Source organism: Mycteria americana, chromosome 1 (genome assembly GCF_035582795.1).
Source record: "Mycteria americana isolate JAX WOST 10 ecotype Jacksonville Zoo and Gardens chromosome 1, USCA_MyAme_1.0, whole genome shotgun sequence".
In the NCBI taxonomy this organism is placed as follows: Eukaryota; Metazoa; Chordata; class Aves; order Ciconiiformes; family Ciconiidae; genus Mycteria; species Mycteria americana.
Window position 1 is genome coordinate 33,867,602 of NC_134365.1, and position 25,410 is coordinate 33,893,011.

A 25,410-nucleotide genomic window follows, 5' to 3' on the forward strand; every position below is an offset into this window, starting at 1 on the left:
TGAAACCTCTCCTGGTGCAGCTTGTACCCATTGTTCTTTGTCTTCTCTATGTGATTCCTTGTGAAGAGAGAGCCTCCGTCCTCTTTGTAGCTGCCCTTTAAGTACTGGAATACTGGGATGAGGTCCCACCTGAGCCTTCTCTTCCCTTCTCAGGAAGAGAAGAATATCACAGTATTCTCTTCTTAAAGAAGAAGACACGTAACTCCTTCAGTCTTTCCTCAAAGGGCAGGTTCTACAACCTCTTCATCATCTTTGTGGCACTCCTTTGGGTCCTGTCCAGTCTGTCTGCATCTTTTTTGAATTGTGGGGACCAGAACTGGACACATTACTCCAGGTGTGGCCTGATAAGCGCTGAGTAGAGTGGGATGATCATGTCTCTATCTCTGCTAGTAATGCCCCTGTGGCTGCAGCCAAAGATCCAACACTGCTTGCTGTTCACTGGGATGCCCAGGTCCTTTTCAGCAAGGCTGCTCCCCAGCCACACAAATCCTAGCCTGTACTGGACTCTTTGGTTATTTTGTCCCAGGTGCAGGACCTTTTACTTGTCTTTGTTAAACTTCATACCGTTCTTGCTAGCCCACTCTTCCAGATTCTCCAGGTCTGTCTGTAAGATGTTTCTCCATTCTGACATGTCCACCTCACCACCCAGTTTAGTGTCATCAGCAAACTTGATGAGAGTGCTGTCAATCCCATCATCCAGATGATTTATGAAGAGGTTGAACAGGAGTATTAGGAGTCGTTTCCAATGTAGAGAAATATTCGGACTTTCATTTTGTTCTGAGGCTAAACAGACCATTGTGCCTCAGTCCCTGAAAGTTTATGGAGCAGAACCCCCTAGAAGCCACTTCCATGGACATAAAAGATGGGAAAGTGCTTGGGAACAGCCAGAGTGGGTTTGCCAGAGGAGATTACCAACCTGATAGCCCTCTGTGATGAGATGGCTGGCAGCCGGACAAGGGGAGAGCAGGACATATTGTCATGCTTTGACTTTAGCAAGGCTTTCTACAGTATCTTTATAGCCAAACTGGTGAGACATGGGTGAGAGACTTGGACTACAGGATAGATGGAAATTGGCTAGATGCACAGTGACCAGAAAGACTAAGGATGGTGAGCAGCAGGGCAAAGTCCATCCGGTGTCTGGTTAATAGTGGCATCCTCAGGGATCAACACTGAAGCCAATACAGTTCAACATCTTTATTAAAAATCTGGACAACAGGATGAGGTGCACTCTCAGTGGTTTTGCAGACATCAAATTCCCTTATATTCAGCACTTGTGAAACCAGGTTTGGCATACTTTGTCCAGTTTTGGTCCTCTCTAGTGCAAGAAAGACATTGACAAAGCAGAGCAAGTGCAGCGGAGGGCCACCAAGATGGTCAGGGGCTGGAGCACAAGGCCTATAAGGAGAGGCTGGGAGAGCTGGGCTTGTTCAGTCCAGAGAAGAGGTGGCTTTTGGGGGGGACCTTATTACTATGTACAAAAATTTAACAGGTGTATAGAGAAGAAGAAACCATACTCTTTCTGGAAGTGCATAAGGCAGCAGATGCAAATTGCAACACAGAAAATTCCAATTAGATAGTAAAGACATAATTTTTTTTTCCCCACTATGAGGGTAGTCAAACACTGGAAAAGGATGCTCAGAGACTGTGGAATCTCCATTGTTGGAGATGTTCAAAACTCAACTATACAAGGAGATCCTGAGCAACCTGATCTAGCTGGCCTTCTAGTTGGAAAGCCAACTAAGAATGGAGGGGCTCTGCATTTTCTGTGGCATTTTTCATTCATAGCTTAGTGATTTTTTCCCCCTCATTGGGCCAAGAACCAGTCCCTGTGGGGCCTGACTAGAAAAACAGTTATCTGAGGATGTTTGTTCTTCTACAGTTACATTTTTGTTGCTTCTGCTAATGAAGAAAAACGATGATTGTGTTAAATGCTCTGCAGAAGCCTAAATAAATTTTATCAGTCTTAAAACCTTTATCAACCACCCTTATTTTGTTAAAACATCTGTGTTAAAATAGCTTGAAAAATGATACCAGGTGAGTCTGACAAGAGCTGTTTTCCATAAAACCATATCAACTGGCATAGCTGATAGCATTCTGCTGCAAAGAGAACTCTATCAGTAATGCTGATGTTTTGTCCAGGATTGATGGTAAGCCCAGAAGCCTGCTTTCAGATCACTGTATTTATGCCTTTAAAATAACAGCACACAAATGAGCTTTCTTACAGGTCTCTGGAAACATAAGCCAAAACTTTCCCAGTTGGGTGCCAAAGATTGCACATTTAAATAATGTCTGCAAAGGCCACAGGAATGGCAGATGCTTAAAATTAGGTCATGTTTATTTATATGTTGAACATGGGTTTAGGCATCTAGCTTCTTATTTGAAAATTATACAAGTGTGAATAGCCCACTTCCAGACAAGCATGGTTATGCTTGTGATCATCCGCGTTGCTTAGATGTAAAAACAAGCTAAAAGTGGGTGTAGACAGCAGGAACTCATTCAGCGTGGCCTTGCTGGCAGGGGAGGGCAGGGTTTCCTCCACTGCCAGGTGTCAAAGACAGCATCAGACGATAGCGGAGGTGTGGAATAATGCACAACATGTAGATGCACCTGCATGGGAATTTGCCACGGAGCAGGTCTGGGATGCAGATTACATGGCGTTTGGAGAAAGAGACACAGAGAGGGAGGGAGAGGGGGAGATAGAGAGAGGGAGAATAACCTTTAAAATTAGAATGAAAGTGGGAAAATTATAAGCCCCACCAAGTCCTACTAAGCTACTGCTGCTGAGGAGAGGGCTGTCCCTGAGTTCAAACCATTTTACTTGCTGCCGCTTACACTGCCATCAAAGTGTGCTTTTTCCAACTGGCTACGTCCCGTCTCCCAGGGTAGGAGCTAAATGTTGCCACAATAAATCCAACTGAATCTCATATGCAGTATTAAAAACTACAAGTGCATTGCAATCAGCCTGTGTTGGTTGTGGCCAAAATCCATAGGGAAGAAATTCACAGCAAATGTCTTTGCAGTGCTGAGGGCGGGAGGTGAGATTTTGAAGATGATCTAAGTACATGCCTCAGCAGGGCTGATTTTCCTGGGTGGGCTGGCATGCTCACGTGGGTGCACCGCTTCTGATAGCCAAACAGGCTTGTTCAGAACAGGCTGGGTGTCTCTGCACAGCCCTGCTTTATCGCACAGGCTTTGCCTTTAACATTGGCTTCTGAATGCATAAATCATTTTTAAGTGGTACTTCTGGCCAGAAATGGAACGTATTTAGACACCAAATTCATATTTAAATCCCTGGGAATTAGATGTCTAAACACCTTTGAAAATCTGGTCCTATGGCTTTTAAGTCACTGAAATGCATTTGTAAGTCTCCGCCAAAGGACTAGTCTGATCTTGCCATCTATTGATAGAAACCCACGGCTACAGCTGGGAATGCATTTTTCTTTACAATCTTTTTCAGGCACCTGAAGGGCCGGAGCCATTCAGTCTATGAAAATCAGCTCCTGCCTTCACCAAAATGAAGAGCTAGTATTTACAGGGTATTTCTATTGTCCCTTGACAGGCTAAAAAAAGGCTTTGTCTCCTTTATTGTTTCTAAAACAATAGGACCCAGGGAAGCAACTGTTTCTAATATTGGACAATACATTTACCCCCAAAAGACAAGCAGTTTATAAAGTGGGATGCCTGCTCCGTCTCCAGTGTCCAGTTTGAGGGCAGGATTTTCGAGAACTGAGTTCTGCAGTTCAGGTCTCTTTCAAGTTTCTCAACTTGGTTGCCCCAAAAAGCAAATAGCCAAAACTGTTTGAAAAGAAGAGAAGAGAAGAGAAGAGAAGAGAAGAGAAGAGAAGAGAAGAGAAGAGAAGAGAAGAGAAGAGAAGAGAAGAGAAAAGAAAAGAAAAGAAAAGAAAAGAAAAGAAAAGAAAAGAAAAGAAAAGAAAAGAAAAGAAAAGAAAAGAAAAGAAAAGAAAAGAAGAGAAAAGAAGAGAAAAGAAGAGAAAAGAAAAGAAAAGAAAAGAAAAGAAAAGAAAAGAAAAGAAAAGAAAAGAAAAGAAAAGAAAAGAAAAGAAAAGAAAAGAAAAGAAAAGAAGAGAAAAGAAGAGAAAAGAAAAGAAAAGAAAAAAAAAGAAAAGAAGAGAAAAGAAGAGAAAAGAAAAGAAAAGAAAAGAAAAGAAAAGAGAAAAGCAAAGCAAAGCAGAGGAAAGGAAAGGAAAGGAAAGGAAAGGAAAGGAAAGGAAAGGAAAGGAAAGGAAAGGAAAGGAAAGGAAAGGAAAGGAAAGGAAAGGAAAGGAAAGGAAAGGGAAAAGGAAAGGGAAAAGGAAAGGGAAAAGGAAAGGGAAAAGGAAAGGGAAAAGGAAAGGGAAAAGGAAAGGGAAAAGGAAAGGGAAAAGGAAAGGGAAAAGGAAAGGGAAAAGGAAAGAAAAGGAAAGGAAAGGAAAGGAAAGGAAAGGAAAGGAAAGGAAAGGAAAGGAAAGGAAAGGAAAGGAAAGGAAAGGAAAGGAAAGGAAAGGAAAGGAAAGGAAAGGAAAGGAAAGGAAAGGAAAGGAAAGGAAAGGAAAGGAAAGGAAAGGAAAGGAAAGGAAAGGAAAGGAAAGGAAAGAAAAGAAAAGAAAAGAAAAGAAAAGAAAAGAAAAGAAAAGAAAAGAAAAGAAAAGAAAAGAAAAGAAAAGAAAAGAAAAGAAAAGAAAAGAAAAGAAAAGAAAAGAAAAGAAAAGAAAAGAAAAGGAAAAGAGAAGAGAAAAGAAAAGAAAAGAAAAGAAGAGAAGAGAAGAGAAGAGAAGAGAAAAGAAAAGAAAAGAAAAGAAAAGAAAAGAAAAGAAAAGAAAAGAAAAGAAAAGAAAAGAAAAGAAAAGAAAAGAAAAGAAAAGAAAAGAAAAGAAAAGAAAAGAAAAGAAAAGAAAAGAAAAGAAAAGAAAAGAAAAGAAAAGAAGAAAGTCTAATAAACTACATGGGGGCTAAGGGCAGGGGAGGTGATTTCCAGCCATCCTGTGCTTCTGGAGCTTCAGTTCTTCCCCCACCATCTTTATTCCCGGCTTTGCCTCTGGAGATCATGTACCTGCTCTACAGTGGCCACCTTTCTTATGCCTAATTTACCAAGCCAATTTTTTCATTCTTAATTCAGAAAGGAAAGAATTTAGGGACCATAAGACCTCACACACTAAAAAAATCACAAAGGGAGGGAGGGGAAGCAGTCTGGCCAAGGGATGGATCAGAAGCAATAAAAGTGCTTTTCATTCTCCATCATCCAGGGAACTTGTGACTCCTAACGTGGGAGGACTGAAACTCGCTATGTAGTCCTGAAGTTAATTTAAAATATAATCAACAAAGTACTTGAAAGAATGAACCGCTGCCAAATGAGTAAGCCATTAAAATATGCCCAAAGTATGTTATATAAGCAGAGTTTAATGCAACTGCATGGCAAGAAAATATTTGGAGTCGCTAAGTCTGTATGTACCACAAATCAAAGTGTTGTGTAATTAGAATTATTTTGTCACCATCTTGTGGGACATTAGGGTAACATCTGGCACGCTTCTGATTTCGGCTCGTGCGTCCAATATGTGCTGAAGAAAATGGTGAGGAAGTGATTGCTCTAAATATTACACTGGTGTCAGTGCACACGATACTGTAAAATGAGCATTTTAGAGCTCCTGCAGTTTTACTGTGCTGCTGAGCAAACTTTCCCGTTTGCAGGCCAAACATTTCTCCCAAAGGCTGTATGCAGATTCTTATAAAAGTTGGCACAAAAAAGGGGGAAGAGAAATCAGATTGCTAACATAAACAGTTATGTCTTCTCAGAGAATGTCTCTGTTTCAGCCATGTGATTTCAAATGGTTTCCTTAAGCCCTAATTTATTACTTCAAGTTCAGAAACTGTGCCTAGTCTGAAGATGCTTGAGAAATACACTCCCTCTCCCCATCAGCCCAAGCAGTTGGTGTCTGATGCAAACTTTTCTGGGTAAATGTGAACCAGATGTTCCCCAATCCTGACTTGTGAACTTCTGTCCCGGGCTTTTACCCTGAGCCAGCGCGAGTCGGTTGGAGAGCTGCAAAGCGCAAGGGGCTGCCTGGGTGAGCGCGCTGCTCCGGACCCCGCTTCGCAGAGCCGTCGTAGCGCTCCTCCCTCGCAGCCCGCGTCCGCCAAAATACGGAGCACGCTCTTTCCAGGGCCACGGTACAGCACCCAGCACAGCAAAACAGACTTGTGGCAAGCAAACACATCGTGCTGTGAGCTTCTAGGAGAGGTGCCACAGCACTCCCCCTGTGCCAGCTCTGCCCGTGGACACCTCGCAGCCAGCCCTCCTGCTGCTGCTGTGGTAGCCGAGGACGTCGTACCTGAGAGGTCTGTGACGGAGAAATCTGGAGTCAGATTATACTTCCCAACTGTTAATAAAATTTCTCCTGGAATAAAAGTAGAGGAGCTGGCGCCACTTTATGTTATTCAAACCCACAAATTTCCTCTCCCTCGCAATCTGCCAGAGTTACAGACTCTTTTGCAACTTCTTAAAAATTCAAGATGTTTTCCTCAAGCGAGCATCCCCCTCCTTCAAAACGCACCCAGGGAAAATTAGTGATCCAATCTAGCGTTGCTGCTAATGAGGAGAGGGAAGAGCGATAGTGAACCAGCTCAACAGCCCCATGCCTCGGAATACATTAGCGAGTATTTCATCCCTGCATCTTCGCTGCCTGGGGATGTTAAAGGTTTCTGCAGCAAAAGGAAACGTGGATACGAATGATGCTGCTGAGGCGAGGAGGCTAAGCCGTGTGTGAGAGGGACGAGGAGGGTGTCTTCGCTCTCAGCCTCAGGGCTGCTCCGGGGCTGGTAGATTAAACAGGGCTGGGGCATGGGCCTGCCTCTGCCTCACTGGCTATGACATTAAATTGTCGCCACGGTTCTTGGTGCTGTTTTGGCCTGTACCACTCTCCAGACGGCATGTGGGCACGTTTCGGAGCAGCACGCGCCAGAAGCTCCCTGCAGCAAGCAGGGACCCCTGCCTCAGGTTAGGAATTTATACCTATAGCTGTATGGAGGTGAACTACGTTGTGCCACTACTTAGTAGGGTGGATGTAGCCATGAAGGCAAGATTTTATTTGATGCCTGGCAAGACCTGTTTAAAATTTCTTGTCTGGATTGATAGTCACATTTTCTTGTTAAGAAGTACCTTTGACTCTAATGCAGGCATGTAGGGAGCTGGATGGGAAATCATGAAACAGATTATTTCCCGGTTTTAACAGCATATGTCACCTTACATCTTTCATTGTTCAGTGTGCTACAGTCCTCCTGCCCTGAGGCCTCTGGTTGTATAGGACATTATAAAATAGACCACTGATGTCAGTTGGAGCCTGTTGTTATTCCGGTAATGAACTTGTGAAATTTGTTACAGGTAATAAATGCTAAGAACAGCCAAGAACACTAAACCAGACAGTTGGACATTTGAAGAAGACATCTTTTGTATTTGATTTGTCTTACTATTTGCAATAGGGTGAAAGACAGATGGCTCCTGAACTTCAGCAGGACAGGAGATCTGTCCTGAGCGGGACACAGCAGACACCCCAGCGCCGAGCCTCGGAGGTGCCCTGCCATGTCACGGGAGCCGCAGCTGCACACAGGACACCCAGGCTCCTTGATGGCACCTCTGGAAAAAATAGGGCTCAGTTATGAGATTGACAGAAGGCATTTCTGGGGAGCCAGCTGCTCACATCACCTCCAGGAGATGCTAAGGCACGAGCTCTACCCTGACCACTGAAGTCCACGCTGGAGGGAAGCAGCTGCCTCCTTCGCGGCTGACGGATGAGCCCTTTCCTGATGACAAAGGATCAGCGCATTATCACCGGAGCAAGGACTGGGTCAACCAGGTGGGTGAGGAAAACTAAATCACTTCCCAGCCAAACAAGCAGGGGTTTTATATGTGCAAGGGAGAGTCTTTGACGTGCTCGGTAATTCAGCAATTAGGAACATGGTCTTTTTAGGAAGAAGATCCAGTTTGAAACTATCATCTGCTAGTTGCAGCTATGTAGGGATGACAGCCTGTCTCCTGCATGCCAAGAGATCATTTTAATGTCCTCATATCTAATATTCTGATATTTTTAGCTCATACTTGGCATGGCACTGATCGCATCGTTTAGCTTTGGCTCATATGGTAAAGGCAGTGTGAATTAGCAGCATAGTATACAACTAGACAGACCTTTAAAGCAAAATATTCCCTCAGATTTGCATGAAATTTCTGCTTTCAGAGGAAGTAATTCTTGTGTAGCTATAGGGCATTTAACTGGCAACATTTCTAATGAGACAGAAATTTTGAACAGCAACTCCTGATTAAAAAAAAAAAAACCACAAGAGTTACTGTGTTACACCATTTCTCCTGTATTCCTATTAGTAATAGTATATTTTGAAAAATACCCACGTGGTTTGTCCTGGACAAAATGCTAGAAGAAGACACATGGCCAGGAACAAACATCCAAAAACCCCCACAGTCTGAGGGCTCAAGCATGGGGAACTGGATCCCCACACTAGATCTGTGCACCAGCACAGAATTACACGCGTATTATTGGGATTCAGTGAAGGGCTAGAAATACACCCTGGTATGGTGACTTGTGGGATCAGAGCCAGAAGCCTTTTATTGTACTGAACAGTGGTCACACCAATTCACATAAATTTTTTTGTAATGTACCACATTACAAAAAAAAACCCAAAAACTTTGCCAAGTTGCTTCTTATGCTTGTGCCAGCTTCTGCCTTCTGACGTGGAAAATGCCACTGGCTTGATGAGGAGTGTGTACGTGGGGGTGGGTAGAAATATTTAAATACACAGTTGTTTGAATGTGTGTTTCTAGGGCAATAACATTAAAATACAATACCTCGCTTTTTTCAGTGACTAAAGCAGAAAGAAAAAATTTTGAACAACTCATTTCTCCAGAGGAAGGTTGTTTTGGTTAGAAAAGTCAGGCTCATCCAAAAGATACGAAGCAATGTTTGTGGTGCATAGAACAAAACAGAGAGAAGACGACACTGCACAGCACAGCATTGCCAGTAGATATATTTTTTTATTAAAATTTTATGATTCTTATAGCTTATATATAATTTATTATGGCAGTAACACAGCGCTGACAACAATGGTGGGGGTTTTGTTTGATTATGGGCTAGGTAAGCTTTTCAGGTAGCCAGAAGCTTGTTTCCATTTTAGAGATAAAGCCCTCCCTGGCCCTCTGCTTAGACAGGGGTCTGAGCTACGGCTGGAAACAGTGCTCCAGAGTTCATTGACTTCACTGCTTCAAAAATATTCTGAACATTGAACTTCATATGAAGCAATGCTGTCGACAGCTGGCCAGGCAAACACATTGCAGGAGGGTGTACTTCCAATCCAAATAAAATCTCCCTCCTTTATGCCTGCCTATCTGCATTCTCCATAGAGCCGTCTCAAAATAATCCGAGTAAATATTTGGCAGCATAATACCAAAAATATACCCGGCCACATAAGAAAGAGCAGCAACAAATCTCTAATCCTGGCATGGAAGAGAGGACTCTAGAAGTAAAAAAATATTTTTTTTCTGTGCACTTTCTAGTACTGCCTTTATGTTAGCACACAGGTTGTGTGTTTTCCCTTTGAGGTAACAACTACAAATTTACTCCTGTTTTTCCCTCCTCTCTCAGAAGTTGCAAGCAGGAATTTAGTTAAGGAACTGGGGACAGTGTTACTTTTCTGGCAAAAGTAGTAATAAACCTGAGACAGAAAACAATAATTGCAGGGCAAAAGAATTCTTAGCTAAATACCTTGTAAACCCTGATGAAAGGGGCTACTGGTGGCAGCTTGCTTCGCCTTGAGTTGCAGACCTTCCAGGAACACAAATACTAGCAGGGCTGCTGTTTTCTTTACTGAGGTGTTAAATAAATGTTTTTACAACAAGCCTTTTCTGCAAGACATTTTAAATACAAAGCACTAAAAAGAAACTTTCTACCCCCTGATTTTACAAGCACAAATTTCAATTTATTTTCTGTGCCACCACATTTTTAATTATTCCAGCTTCCAGAGGAACATCAAAAAACTCATGGAGAATGATGAACTGACCATGAATGTCATTACCAGGATCAATGAATGACTGCCAGAGACAACTAAAGTGCAAAAAAGGATTTCATCCCACCAGACATAAATACATGCTGCCACTATGAATCACTCTAGCCTTTTGCATATAGAAAATTCATGAGCTCTCCTTGAATGTTCCTTGCTTCTGTAAATCGGGCTGTAAAATAAGACCATACAGTGATTTCAAAAAGAGTCTTTCAGTATTCATAAATGCAGGGTTTTGCTTTCCAAAACAAAACAGTAATGGTGCGCAAGACAGAATTAACTTGTTTGATTGCAGCTACTCGGAGAGAGAGTAGTGCTCTACCATTTACAGCACGGGTTCTCCCTGTTGCATGCTTTGCTTAATTATACAAATAAGATTTGAAAAACATATGTGGACAAGAAAATTGTGTTGCAAGAACAGAGATAAAACACACACACAGATTAAAGAAGGAAACATTTGTTTATTAAAAAGGAAAAGGTCCTGGATGGCAGCACAGCGTCAGACATGAGACAGATGAATGTATGCACAGCTGTTCATGTTTAAAGGCAGAATATAGACATAAATACAGTTAGATCTTTGCTCTGCTCTGCTGCTACAGTATTTTTATACAGTCGATTCAAAGGAATATCTGTCATAACTGAGCACAAAGAGAAATTTATCAGAAACAGAGCACAGATTGCTTCTCTAAAGCCAGGATAAACAAAGCCCAGAAAAGCCTCTCAAGCTACGGTATTGCAAAACAAACTTAATTGTGCAAAAGAAAACCACCTTCTGTGGAGGAGAAGATTAAATGTCAGACTCAACTCCAAGTCAGATAGCTTGTTCCTCTGTTTGAATAAAATGCAGGTAATTTTCCCCTGCTATCATCGCAGTTACTGCTCTGTCTGAAGGAAAGCCAGTATTGTGAAGCAGGAATGCACTTTAAAAGCAATACCTGACTTTTTCTATGATCTGTTCAGCCTATTTCCAAAGCACAGAGAGAGGCTGATAAATCAGGCCCCCCTCAAAGGTTTTTCAATGCATAGATACAACGAGACCATCTTGAAGAATCAGAAAGGCTCAGGAAAAGATGACCAAGTACTACAGGAGAGCAAAGCAGGCCTTACAAGAGAGGCCATGAGCTGGTCCATAGGATACGAATGCTACCTCAGGGTTGCTACTAGCGTGGAGGACATTATCTCCCAGCGGTTCTGCCAAGCTGACCTCCAGTCCTACTTTTCCCTGCATTAAGGGAGGGAGATACCACATAACTGTTCAATACATGAGTAAGTATAAAGGCATTTAAGTGCAGCCTCCGGCATTTCATGGTTCAATTTCTACAAAAGTAGAAATATGGAAGTCTATTGTATCATGAAAGTTAATTTTTGGAAAAGGTTTCGGTGGGCTTCTTTAGAGTGCAATTGGAAATTGTTTTAATTTTTAAATAAGGCCAACGTAGATTTACTGCCATCATGGATTACTATGAAATCTCAGCGGCAATGTTTATATAGAAATGCTCATTTTAATATTAATTTCCTATTTAAATATTCAATTATCTTGCTTCAAAACTATTTTTGTACATAGTTTTCCTGTTCTCTATTTTTTAACTTAAGGTTAAAATATTACAGCATATTTCTGTTCCGCTCCTGATTCAAGTTCAGTTTTGATAGCCACAGAACTTCAATTTTTGGGAATCTATTTGATTCTTTATGGAAACAATAAAAACCAACCCCTCGCACTCCTTACTAATCTTACTTGAAGCCCTGCAAGATATATAAATCACTTGCAAGATAGTAATATTTTACTCAGATTCTGAATTTCTCAGGGATCTCATGTGTTACTACAATAAAACTGCAAAGACATAAACCTCCTCCTTGTTACGTGTAAGGTTTATTTCAAGTATTCAACAGAACTGAGAAGTTATGCTAAATATATTCCAGGTTACAGCAGTGGAAGAAAAAACCCAAATCTTGCCTTCATCTTTTCGAGTATGTCTTGGATATTATAGCCTTTCAGTTAGATAAGAAAAATACACGACCATCCATCAGAAACTCCCATAGACACATACACATGCTGAAATCACAGTCGCAACTCTTCCCATGAACATTGTACAACACACTTACATTTGTACAACGCACTTACGCATGTCCCGGGTCAAACACCTGGGCGTATTCTGCTCCTCTCTACAGGGAGAGTGGCACAACAGACCACGCCAGGATGAATTCAGCTAGGATGGAGACCTGTTAGTGGACCCACAGCCAGGGTTTCCAGCTCCTCTGCTACCTCCCCAGTATCACCTTAGGGGAAATGCAGGTAAAAGACATCTAGACGAAGACTTCATCAAGAGATGTCAAAGGTACTGCCACATGGCAGTACACCATTTCATAGCACGCTGAGTGCATTTCATAGCATGCTGACATTTTGTTAGATAAATGTGAGCAACAAGGTTATTTACACCTAGTCCGTCTTCAGCATTCAATATTCAGGTAAGCACTATGTGTGTGCGTGTGCATACACACAAGCAAGCAAGTGCAGTTGTGTCACCTAATATTTTATGCTATTGTTGAGGGGATTGAAAGTGTCCTAGAAGACATCTAACAGAAAGTATTGTTACAATCATCTTTAACTATTACCATTCCTTAATTATTATTTTTTCTGTATGGAATAGTGACGGGACAGTTGAGTGCTTAATTTCCTAAGCATCGACCCAAGCTGGAGAGCTGTGTGACTGTGACCAGCCGTGGGCACCTCGGCACACGCAGACCCACGAGGTGGAGCTCGCAGCGTTCTCACGGAGCACCCTGCTACTCTGTCACGCATCTCGGCTGCCCAGTGTGATGGAAATCCACAGCAATGGCAGTTAAAGGAGATGGAAACATAATACTGCAAGTACAACCCATGATTCTCATTTTATTGCGTGGGCCTTCTAACATGTCAGCACCATCACGTCTCCAAATTCATCAGAGCTGATCATCAGGCTCGTGTTTTCCTTAAATTGCCCTCAGGATGAAAAGTTAGTAAGTTGAAATGGGGTGATTGATTAAGCCCTTTTTCTCAACAAAATCAAAATCCTAACACAAGGAATTCACAAAATGCCACAACACACAAGTACTTTCTCCCTACACCAGGGCTGAAACTCCAAAGCAAGGATAAAAGAAAGAAAAGATGCATAAAACAGCACTGTACTGTATTGTAGTTTTTTGCATCTTTTCTTTGTTGTTGACCAGAAGTTGATGCTGGGCCACAGGGTTTGCTCTAATTGTAGAAAACACATTTTTACTCAAAAATCACTACTATTACCCAATAAAAACTTGCTGCATTGAATATTGGGTTAAAAGTCACTCTGTCTGGTAGTGGATTTTCAGAGTGATTCTGTGGCAGCAGAGCTGAGCACTTCCTAGCCCTTAACTGGAGTTTCAGGGCTGAAAAGAAAATGGTCCTCCCAGGGATGGAGGCAGACTGCAGTTCCCCTTCTGCCAAAGCAGTTGTTTAGGGACCATGCTATAAAGGAATTGATCCAAGTTTAGCACAAGGATGACAAAGATTATTTCAGATTTCTACATTATTTCAGTGAACAATTTACAGGGCAACCCCCCAAGAAAGGTATAGGCGAACATGGGGGAACGACTGGAAAGAGCACACAGATGTGGAGTTTGTACCACTGAAGCAGGATTTGTTTCCATGGAAAATATTCCTATGACTATAAGCTGCTTCTGTGGCAGTTATTCCAGTATAAATCAATGTATATTAGTGTGAAGAGGTATTAAGAATGTAGTTATTCTGTGCATAAACAAGTTGAAATGTTTTTGCAATGTTTTGTACTAAGAGTTCGATACAAAAAAAAAAAAAGCAAAAGTACTCTGGTACCATTCACACAAGCATATTTATTATATAAATATTTTATAAATTACAAATTTAATTATAAATGTAAACATTTCTAGGAAAATAATGTTTTATATTCTTATTAATGTTTACAACTAATATAAGGCACATAGTGCAAAAATACATTTCTGATGCAGAGATCACAAAATAATTACCTACATGTGTTATCTAAAAGTAGCTGCTTACACTTCTGTGGTACAGTATTGTTTTTAATTAATACATATTGCTAACTCTTTGTGGGCAAAAATATGATATAGCTGCCATTTGATCTACCAATTGTACTGGCATGCAAAACAAATATTTGGTTTACAGAATGCATATTGTCAGAAAAAGCATGTATAAGTTATCTGGTATATAATGTATGTTATTAAGCATGCAGAAAATTTTATTCTGAATACCTGAGAGTTGGCCCTGAAACGTGTTATCTTTATATGCATATATTTCTACAGTTCTGGACTGTAAAGAAATACAGAACAACAAATCAAAGAACTAGATTGTTTTTTCAACCTTGTAATTATTTCATACACTTACTTTTTTGGAAGAAATAATTTTAACTAGCAGATGTTAAAACTGTGTTTACAAATATTGAAAAATTAAACAGAGCCAAAGATGGACACCAAAAACACTGTGGGGCTTGATACTGCCTCTGCCCAGGGTTTTCACTAGGGTTATTGAAAATTATGTTGAATCGGAATATGAGGGACACACACTACAGCCTTTACTAATATGCCATTGGCCAGTATAAAGGAGTAAGGTGTATATGGAAAGTGTTTAAGTAAATACATGTTCATACAATCACATACAAGATGCTACGGTAAACAGGATACACCGCCTTTACAGTATACTTGGATGAAAGGCAGGGATTTAAAAATCAGATTTCCAAGCAATTTGTTTCCTTATTTTCTTTTTCTGTAACCACAACAAAACTAAGCCTAGATGTTTAACATGTGCTAGAAAGACTACAGAGGTTAAACCACACTTCTCAGGATTACTGCTAGTATTAGAGCACCACAAAGAATATAATGAAAGGGATGGGGAAAAAATGCTTTTACTGACAGAGAAACACACAGATCTATAGAAACTATCTCAAGTATGTTGGTTATATACTTTTCTGCTGTAAGTTGTTGACAGATGATTCCTAAAAGGTTTCACAAAACTGGAAGTATTTGAAATTATTACCTGTCTTCTCTATATAGCAATAACTGTTTCCTTTCTATATTTTAGTACAGTTGATCGAGAAAACCAGTAGAGTATAAATTTTACCGAATACTGCATAAAGAATTGCACTGATTAGTTGCAGGTAAAGTGTTACAATTATGGTACAATTTAGAGTGTTACCCATGGTAGTAACCTCAGTGCAATTTACTTCCTAATATATACCGTACATTGAATTAATGCCTCTCCATTAAAACCTGAAGGTTTATGATTGTGATTTATGCACTCACTAGCCCACAAACAGATAATACATCCCTGAATAAACACTGAAGAAACCAGGAATTCTTAGTAGTGAGCATTACTGTAATGACCATTACAGAGATGAAAGAATTAAAAAATATATATACATAGCACCTACAATTTGCACCTAAATGGCAGATGTCCCTGCTTTGATGCTCTTACCACATCAGAGTTCTCACTGTATTTGAAGTTGGAGACCAATAATTGTGTTAGGAATACATTTTCCACAAAATCCTCCACATCTTCCATATATTTTAGTACCATCCTGGGAATTAGACAAAGAACAGTCAATCAAAAAAAGCCATTGAAATCACAGTTGTGCAAAAAGCTCCTTGAGGTTTGCACACAATAGACCTTTTGACAAATCGTACTAAATACTAAATCAAGAGACAGCATCAAATTAGCAAAAGGGGCACAGAGATCCCTTATCAGTATCGCTGTATACCTTCTTTCTCGGCTTACCATCCAATGTTGTCTTAAACTGTGCATGCTTACTGTTCTTGTTCAGCTGGTCTTTTGGTTTCCCACACGAATCAAGTTCGAGGCAAGCAATCTGTAAGGAACCTCTGCAGTAGGGTATCTTTAATGAAATGGTTTTTTTGGGTGTTGTGTTTATTGTTTTTTAAAGTATTATTAGGTGTCTTCAAAACTTTTAATTAACCTGATTACTATAATAATAGGCTCTTAAAATCAGTAAGAGAAGGGTAGGCAGGCAGTGTTGATCTGGATTAGATTCTGGGCGGTGTGATTAAACATAGTTTTCACATTACATGTGGAAGAAGACTTAGATGGGTCAGAGACCTTGAGCACTATTTTTGATTCACAACTGGCCTTCACTAGAAAGTCATCACTTGCACCTCTGGAGGCATAATATTCCAAGCCATAAGAGCAGGTAAAGGAAAACAACATGGACTTACGTGGGATTTGTGTATGTCAGCAGTTGCATAGTTGCCCTGAGCAATCCACCTAACTGTACTGGATAATTTCAGACCTGTACCAGCCAAATTAATGCTGAACTGTCCCTAACAAAACAAAACAAAACAAAACAAAAAAAAAAAAAGAAAAAGGTAAAATACAGAGCTGATAAACACAGTTCAAAAAGCTAAAACACTTTACATTGGCACATCTGCACGTATCACTTAGTATATCTAGACATTAAGTACTCAAAGGTGTGTACTTACCCTGGGTTAGTTACACTGCATTATACCCTTTTTTTGGACACTCAGGACATAGACACATGAACAAGTTATTCTGCAGAAAGTAGCACCTGTGCATCAGCTGATCTGTAGCATTTGTTTGCAGAGTCTGAATACAGAACTAACATCAAACAATTCAAATTATTTTAGCCTCCTTGCTACATATTAAATTTTAATTTGCAACAAGTATGGACTTGCAACATGCAAGAATGAGGCTGGCTTTCATGAAAGACTTTTTTTTTTTTTTTTTTTAAAGTGCCTGAACTTTTTGGAAATAACATGGTCAGGACCTACTGCTATCTGGAAATTACAGACTAATCACTTCTTAGCCATCTAATTCTCAAATTTTTGCAAGCACACTGTTCAAGCATCATCTTATCTTCCATTTCTTTTTCAGTATACCAAATTACATAATTGAACATGAACATAAGTGGAGGTTAAAATAAATAAATATATGGCTAAATGGAATGTTTTGCAATACAAACCATTCCAAACAGTTTATTGATTCTAAAATATCTGCCTACGCAAATAAAGACTCTGAAAACTACCTTTAAACAGAGTCAGTTCATATGAGAATAAGAAATATATTAAAAGCAACAAACTGCACTGCCTTGGTAAACAAACTGGGGTACATAAAATGATTAAATTGCATTCACACAGAAGTACAATATGTTGGAAAGAAGTACTACCTCCACAAAGAGCCTAATGGTCAGTTTAGGCAGCACTACAATCAGAAAACTCCTGCACACCTCCATACAATTCACTGGAGGCCTGAATTTCTGTATTCAGACCTAGTTGAAATTGCCTAAATCCTGAGATCAAAGCTTTAGCAAAGATAACATTACTATTACATATGGTAGCTTCTGTATTTTATCGCTTAATGTTGTCATATTCACATATATTTTTATATATATATAAATATTTGTGTGGGTATATGTATGTATGCATGTATAAAAATACAGCATTCAGCCTGTATTCTTGTGATTCACTGAAATTCCTTCATAAAAATTCAGTCTTATATTGTTCAATACGGCAGATTTGTTTTGAGAGCACTTCTGTGTAAAGTTGCTGTGTTTATAGTACTCATATACTCAGGATGAGCTAACATAAGCTCATATGGATAGGGTAGGTTGTTCTTCAAGTGCCCAAAAAGTGGAGTATTTCCATTTAATGAATAAAGCATCTGGAGGAAATTCATACAAACGGTGTGGAACACTTTCCAAAATTAACAGGCCCAAAGCAACTTCATTCACAGTGATATCATTTTGCAAAAATAAATAGGAAGTGCTATGTACAATTATAATGACAGCTTAACGGCTGTCTGTCATGTCATGCAGCATACTCAAGGCCAGGAACAGATTTCAAGGACTGAGAGTGCAGGAACTGAGGCCTTTTTACTGCATTAAAAGTGTTAGTTTCTGTGCAGATCTTACAGATGGAAATGCATCAGTGTAAAACCACGTAAGCAGAATGACTTCCAGGCAGAAGTTAGAGATGGCAAATAGATGTGTATTGTACCAAGCCCAAAGAGTTTGCAGGTCGAAGATATCCAATACTGTAATGAACTCCAACTGTTTTCTTGTCAGGGGTTAAGTCTGCCTAACTCAGGTACTTCACTTGTACATAAATTGTGCACAAATTGTCTCTAGCTGCCCTTGAATGTGTCTACCCACATAGCCTGTCTTAAGTTTAAGCACCTAGGATAGATGGACAACAAGGATTCACCTCCAGGCAAGTCTGAGCTAGTCGATCTTTATAATCAGTTAAAAGAAATACGCACTTCCAGAGGATGGATGACATCCTAAGGTGTCTAATAGGCTAGGATTAGCCAAACTGTTTTCTAGGGAATTTTATTTCTGCCAATGGCCTCCAAAGGCAGCCTAGGTTGACTAGTTCAGACTAGGGCTATGCCTGCATTAGCAAGAAGGACACTGCAGTATGAGCAGATCTGTAGAGTGAAAATGTTGGGCCAGAGAGCCCAATGCCTGTATACAGTACACAGATTGGGGTTTTACTTTGGATTAACTCTCATCTAGTCCCATAGATTGAATCCTCTTTAGCAGCTGGAGTCCATTAAGGCCCTTCTGGAGCTCATTGTTTGATTTAGCTTTATCCAGAAGGCATCCTGTTCACGTCTTCCAAGACTGCTCTGTGACGTGAACCAACAAAAAGTAAACTGGGACAATACAGAGATTCACTTAAAAAGCACCATCCAATCCAAAATAAACACTAATGTAGACACACCAATGGATGTATAAATTTTAAATTATACTGCTAAACAGGATTGATTTCCTCTGGTAGTCTTCCAAGATATGAAGAGTCAGGAGAAAAACAGAGAAAAGATCAAAATTCTGCAGGATTATCAAAAAGGAAAGTTACTGGAGGAGGACCTTACAGTTCTAAACCAGTCACACAGATGTTTTTTTTTTTTCTTCCTCTTACATGCACATTTCAAGGGGATAAGAAATCATAAATACCTGTGGACATCTGGCAGCACTGTAGCAATCTCCAGCTGTAGCAAACGGAACTGCTCTCCCAAGTATAGTCTGAGCAAAAAGAAGATCTGTGGCTAGAAAACAGAAAATTACTCAACACTGAAACTGTTGCATTAGAAGGTCAGGCGAAAACAGTGTGAAAAGGCATTAACATGGGAGTTTTTTGGTTTGCTTTGGGTGGGGGTTTTTTGTTTGTTGTTTGTTTGGCGGGGGTTGTGTGTGTTCTGATTGGTTTTTTACAAGCTATGTTTTAAATAGCCCATTTTGGTTAATGTGACATCAAACTAACCTATAAGCCCAGTTTCCTTTCTGAGATAGGAGGGGGTTAGGAGGAGGACGGATGTGCACTTGGATGCAGCTCCAAGCTAGCTGGTCGTGGGCCACCTTGCCACCTTCAGGCAGAGGCTTGAAAGTGCTGCGAGATTCCCCATCCATTTAGTATGTCTATCAAGGTCTGAGACGGGACTCACTACAGCATAGGAAGACTTTCTCTAGAAAAACATGCCAGGGACTAAAAGGAAATGGAATAATGGGAACAAAACCTTGGAAACCGAAGCTAGTTCCCATGTAAAATATGTATCTGCAAGACTCATGCCTCTTGACCACATGGGACAAACTAACAAGGGAAGTAGTGGTGGTTTCTCCATTTTTTTTCTTTGAAATTCCCATTGAATTCCTAAAGGAAAGAAGGATTTTGTTTGTCCAAAAATGGCATAATTGGATCTATAATTAGGTCAAATGATAATTTCATAATCACAACCAGTGTAATTTCAATAGAATGCTCACATGGGCTAAAACTGCCAAAATGCTTACTTTTAATTTGCATGGAGGCTACATCAAATCTTATTTTGCTAAAAACCGTGAAGCCAGCTGCAAGGTAATCATTTCGACAGGCACAGTCTTGCCTTCTGCTTCCATTGAAAGGACATTCATATGGATTCTGCAATCTAGAGAATAGCAAAGATTTAGTTCTCCTTTTGGCATTTTTCCATAACATAGCACCGTAGTGAAAAATAATTGCACTGCACTATGCTGCATAAAAAATATTAAACACCACTAACTGAACAAGAAGCTCAGCTATTAATCTTCGCTCAACTGAAACACTAATTTCTACACCATTTCTACTAAAGTCAAGATAGAAAATTTTTATAATCATTTAGTGCAATTAACACAATTTCAGCCTGGAAGTATCCACATTTCTGCATTTCTGTGTTCAAGTACCTGGATATTCAAAACAGAAAAATCAAGAAAAAAAATTTCTACTCATCTGTTCTCACAAAAGTAAGTATTATTTTATTCTTTTATTTTGGAAGAAATAAATGCACTTCATAAAGTTACAAAACCACTTTTGTACCTGAATCCATATACTTCAGAAAAGTTGTCTGCTTCACCTTTTACCAATGTCAAATATTCTTTGGGATTCTCTAAGTGCATGCCTGAGCAATAAATCTGCAAGAGAAAATACAACCCTTTAGCAAAATCTTTATTAGAAAAATATTATTTCATAAAAATATGTGCTCATAAAAACTCATAAATATTAAGAGTACCTTTATCATCCTTCCCTTAATGTTAAGTAGGTATTCACCATCCTTTCTAATCCCTTTTTTAATCTGGATATCTTTGCAGGTGGTAAAAATTTCACCTTCAAAATGAATGATTAAATCATATTAATATTTCACAAATAGAGCTTAGTTTTAGGACTTACTTTTGCATAATTTGTGCTTTATTTGTGCTCCAGATAAATCTATAGCTTTTATATAAATAACCTGGGAAAACATTAAGTTCAGCTGAAAATTGCAGCTGTCACTTACATTCTTCCTCACGGCAGATCTTTCTGGCAGCTGGTTTTAAACGTGGCAGGCACAAGTCACTGGATAAGCCGTTTTCCGTCATGCATCCTACGGTTCTCTCCTTTACCCCCACTCCGCAAGACACTGAGCACTAGACGTGGATAGCCATCCAGAGTTAGTTTAGAAGGTAGTAAATAATTAACATAATTATGTCAGCAAATTAGTCTAGGCATTCATTTGTGTTTGAGGCAGCTATCAAAAATGAGCTTGCACATCTGTACTCACCTTGGTCCACTTTCCCACTCTCCAGGTAGCTGCTTGTGAACATCCTTTGATATTACATTTATAAATGTATGGGGATGGCTCTACTGGGCATTCTCGGTATGCTACAGTTCGCAGGCCATGGGCGTGCTGATTTTGAACAGAATGGATTCCAACACAGTACGTGATCCTCTGCCAGTAACCAAACCCACAGCTGGCTGAGCACTGAAATAAAATCCCCAAGCACAGGCATTGTTAATATGAAACGGAGCCTTTCTGCAGCATTGCAACTACAGATAAGTCAGCTCTGATCCTCGCTTTGGCAAAAGCCGGTAATCCCATGTGTGGCACCTTGGGGCTGGTACATCAGTGTGCAGAAGTGAAGGTCTCCAATAGTTATGCATGCAAGGAGATGGAAAGTCCCATGCTGCCCTTTTCTCAGCGCTCACAGAGGTTCCAGAGCAGTTCCCTCTCAGCTGCAGTACATACACAGGCAGGCACAGGGGGGTAGTGCAGGTGTGCAAGGGAAACAAGGCACTGATCCATCACTTCACTGAAATCAAGGAAAAGATTTTTACTTCAGTGAGGTCAGCTTGCGAGAGAGTGTCCTGGGAACCAGCAAAGGAATCCTGTGGTAGGGGTGGCCATCCTCTAGCTGGTGTTCATAGGTCCCAGGCGCTACCAGAAGACTGATAACAGTCATTGCAATAAATCACAGCTGGTGACTTATTGGAAGGTTCAACGTGGAGAAAGTTGAGGCACCCATGTTCAGATGAAAATACACTTTTTTCTTTTTGCTCTGCACACATAATGTAGGGTTTACAGCAATATAACATTCTTAAATGTAAAAGTATAAAAGATGTGCGAGTAGTATAATTAGTTTACCTGTGACAGTTCTGCTGTAAGCACAACATATTTAGAGGGAGCTATCCTGCAGGTTTTGGTTGATGGAGGCTTTGTGGCAGGATCACAGAAGCTTTCATCCACTTGGAGCTGGTTTTCATCCACACACTTAACCTTCCGGTGTATTTCCTTTCTTCTATATGATGCTGAGCACTGAGTACAAGAAAAACAGTCAGGTTTTGTACTTAAACTAGCTGTCTACAGAACAAAGTTATTTGCCAATTGCCACACACCAGTAAAACCCAGACAGCAACAACTTTTATGACATCTGTTATCAGTGTCGGACTGAATTACTCACTGAATCAAAATCCTTTACTTTGTTTTCAAAGTTCAGGTACTTCCAATCAGCTAAAAAGCCAATAGTGTATAATGACATCACACCCTAACTGTTGGGTGAGACTGAGGAGAAAATGAAAATGTCAGGCCAAGATGATAGGCTGAGTGACAAAGCTCTTCTGTATGAAAAGGAACGAGCCAAAAAAGGATTTAAGTGAAATATGAAAGAAATAAATTGGTCTTCAAATCAAAACAAAAAGAATCCCTGGAAGTATGTATGTGATATCACACTGATAAAACAAAAGAAAACAAAACTGCATATTAATGAAGCCAGTGGCAGCTTTGGGCAGCAGTGTCTCTTGAGCCTGTGCCTTTGCCCTCAGTGGCCTCAGACCTCCCCTTGTGGCAGGTTGGTGGGATGGAAAGTCATCACGGTTCTGCCAGGACAGGGTAAGACCCTGCTACCAGAATCCAGAAAAATGGAGGCACAGGCTAAGTAAAACATGCCAACAGCATGTCCCCAGCTACGGGTGCTTAAACTAACCTGTTTGAACTCGCTGTGATAAAGAAGGAAGGCTCAAATACACAAACTCCAGTCTCAGCAGAGGCAATAATCAATAACACCACCTACTACAGTCAGACCTGAACCTAACTTAATACTAATTTGGACCCAACAACAGTCAATTAGAATACTCATCAAGGTCTGGCACACAGATCAAGCCTATTGTTCAAATTTTATTATTATTGACCCAAAGAGGCAACTTGAAGTGCAAAAAACAGGTGCTGTATGGTAAAACAGCTCTGCTAGAGGAAACCTCTAGCTTCATGAAGTCACATCTTGAAAAACTCAAAAGGATGGAGACTGCACAAATTCCCTGAGCAGCCCATTCAACTGCCTGAATTGTCCTCATGGAGAAAAGGTTTTTCATAATATCGAGTTTGAACCTCTCTGGCTTCACCTTACTCCCGTTGCCTCTTGCCTTCCCACCATGCGACACTGTGGAGAGCCTGGCTCCGTCCTCTTGGTAACTTCTTTGCTGTGGACTTGTATCAGCGGATGGAGTATGGATACAGCTGGCTTACAGAAACACCTGATCTTTTAATGGCATGGAGCAGCTCAGAGTATTAGGCACATAAGGAATAACCCAGGCATGAGGTAATGGGGACAAGCAGAAGAATCCTTTTCATTATGCTTTATACATTAGTCTTGTAGATATTCTTCTCTTTAGTATGAAAATGCACATTTGGTAGGAGAACGCTGGCTGCTGCTATCAGCTAGCCTCCCAGCTGTGATCCAGAGAAATGCTAGGTCTGGAAATTTTTCTGCTATGCTGTGACTGGTGAGGCGAGGAAATGACACACGAGCACTCAGAGCCGAGACAGCTGGACAAAACATTGTGAGTTCGGTGGAGAACATACTGCACGGGGAGTGGAATACAGATGGATAAACACTCAAACTACTATTAATTCTAGATGTACAGGGCTATATATGAATCTGGTGAGAGAAGGGAACTGAACACAGGCATTTCAAGCAAACAGCAATATCCGTGTGGAAGAAGTTATGAACTAGCCGGAAGATGTAGTGAAACACAATGCATTTGTAGTGGAGAGCTCCGAATACCCAGCTGGAATATACAAATGTTTGATGGGAAAGGAAAATTCACCCGTATTCTCTGACAGTGTATATTTGTGCTAAAAGGACATTCTGAGCCACTTCCACTATTTCCTGATTTTAACAGCTTCATATGAGGAGAGAACACTTGGAAGAAATGTATATTGTCAGCTTTCCCCCAGTATAGCTTAACAGAGAAATATATACGTCCGAACTGCATGAATATAACCCAGGTTTTTCAGAGCACCAACAAATGATTTATATATATTAACAGCAGTCACTTCTACAGCATTGTGTCCCTGAGACTTTTGAGTCTTCATATTCAAAGTTTCAGGGGAGTTGCCCCAGGAAATTTAACAGTGCAGATTATTAAGATGCCACAGCTGCACAAACTAGGGTTTTGTTTAATGCTACAGTAAGAGACAGGCTCTTCTGTACACCATTTTGGGTATTATACATAATTTTTCGTTTTCTCACTCCCTCTCTCTTTATATATGTTTGTATGTTTGCATACTTGGATACAAAAGTTATTAAATTTTTAGTATGTAGAAAATAGTCATCACATCTTTAAAAATGACAGCTCTCTCCTGGAGGTATCTTTAGATTTTCTTAAATATGAAAATGTATATTTGTTAGGAGAATGGTGAGGGTTTTTTTCTTATCTTGCTTCATATTTGGCAGGAGAATGCTGAGTTTTATTTTGCTTCTTATCTTTTCTGGTAAGTCTTCCATACAGATCTTCTTGAAAACACTGTTGTCCAAAGGTTTTACCTCTGAGGTTTGTACTCCCAGCTGACATTTCATTTGTATTTCTATTCTTAAAAAGTGATTTTTAAAATGATATTTCATAATGATGTTTTATTAAATATTTTATGCACTATGTAAAGAACTTTATATTCAAATTACACAGTTCTATCAATAGGGACCTGCTCAGAGCCCCACCAGAGCTTTTGTCTACAACAGTAGACAAGCAAATCCTGTATAAGAGAGTAAACAAAGCCTTCGACATTTTTTATCACTCTTTTTAGTTTTGCAAGCTTGACCTTCAAAACATCCAGCACGGTCACCTGTTATTCTGCAACATAACAGCTATTAGAAATGTATCCAAATGTGGGGAAAAAAAAAAAAAGAATAAAATTTATGGCATCACTCCGTTACTTCATACAAGTTGAAAGCCTCACTTACATCTTCCCATTCATCTGCCAACCACTGGTACCGCATGCAGGCAGGCAGCCAGCAATGCCTCTCGCTAGCGGGCCGGGTATCACGATTACACATTGCTTCGTCCCCTTGACCCAGGCCCTTCAGCTGACAGTAGATGTCCCTTCGCTGAATCCCCACTCCACAGGACACAGAACACTAAAATTGATCAACATTAGTTATGTCAGTGTGAAACGAGACAGTCCCCAGAAGGTGGTACCATTGCCGTTATCACAAGTTCTTAGGATATTATTTAAAATGTACTTCACAGCCCCTATCATACTAGTGTTTCATTGTATCTGAA

General features: G+C 40.2%; 1 protein-coding gene across 1 annotated transcript in view; it reads right to left on the reverse strand.

Annotated features, from left to right (window-relative positions):
• Nucleotides 1-15,159: 15,159 nt before the first annotated feature.
• ADAMTS20 (ADAM metallopeptidase with thrombospondin type 1 motif 20) overlaps nt 15,160-25,410 on the reverse strand; it is a 105,425-nt gene continuing 95,174 nt past the window's right edge. Inside the window, exons 30-39 of the mRNA XM_075494266.1 lie at nt 25,092-25,265; nt 22,001-22,171; nt 21,140-21,340; nt 20,876-21,005; nt 20,612-20,706; nt 20,419-20,513; nt 19,878-20,011; nt 19,047-19,138; nt 16,291-16,395; nt 15,160-15,638 (exon numbers count right to left, since the gene is read on the reverse strand). Coding sequence (XP_075350381.1) covers nt 15,549-15,638; nt 16,291-16,395; nt 19,047-19,138; nt 19,878-20,011; nt 20,419-20,513; nt 20,612-20,706; nt 20,876-21,005; nt 21,140-21,340; nt 22,001-22,171; nt 25,092-25,265 — 1,287 coding nt within the window. The 3' untranslated portion in view covers nt 15,160-15,548. The remainder of the gene's footprint in view (nt 15,639-16,290; nt 16,396-19,046; nt 19,139-19,877; nt 20,012-20,418; nt 20,514-20,611; nt 20,707-20,875; nt 21,006-21,139; nt 21,341-22,000; nt 22,172-25,091; nt 25,266-25,410) is intronic.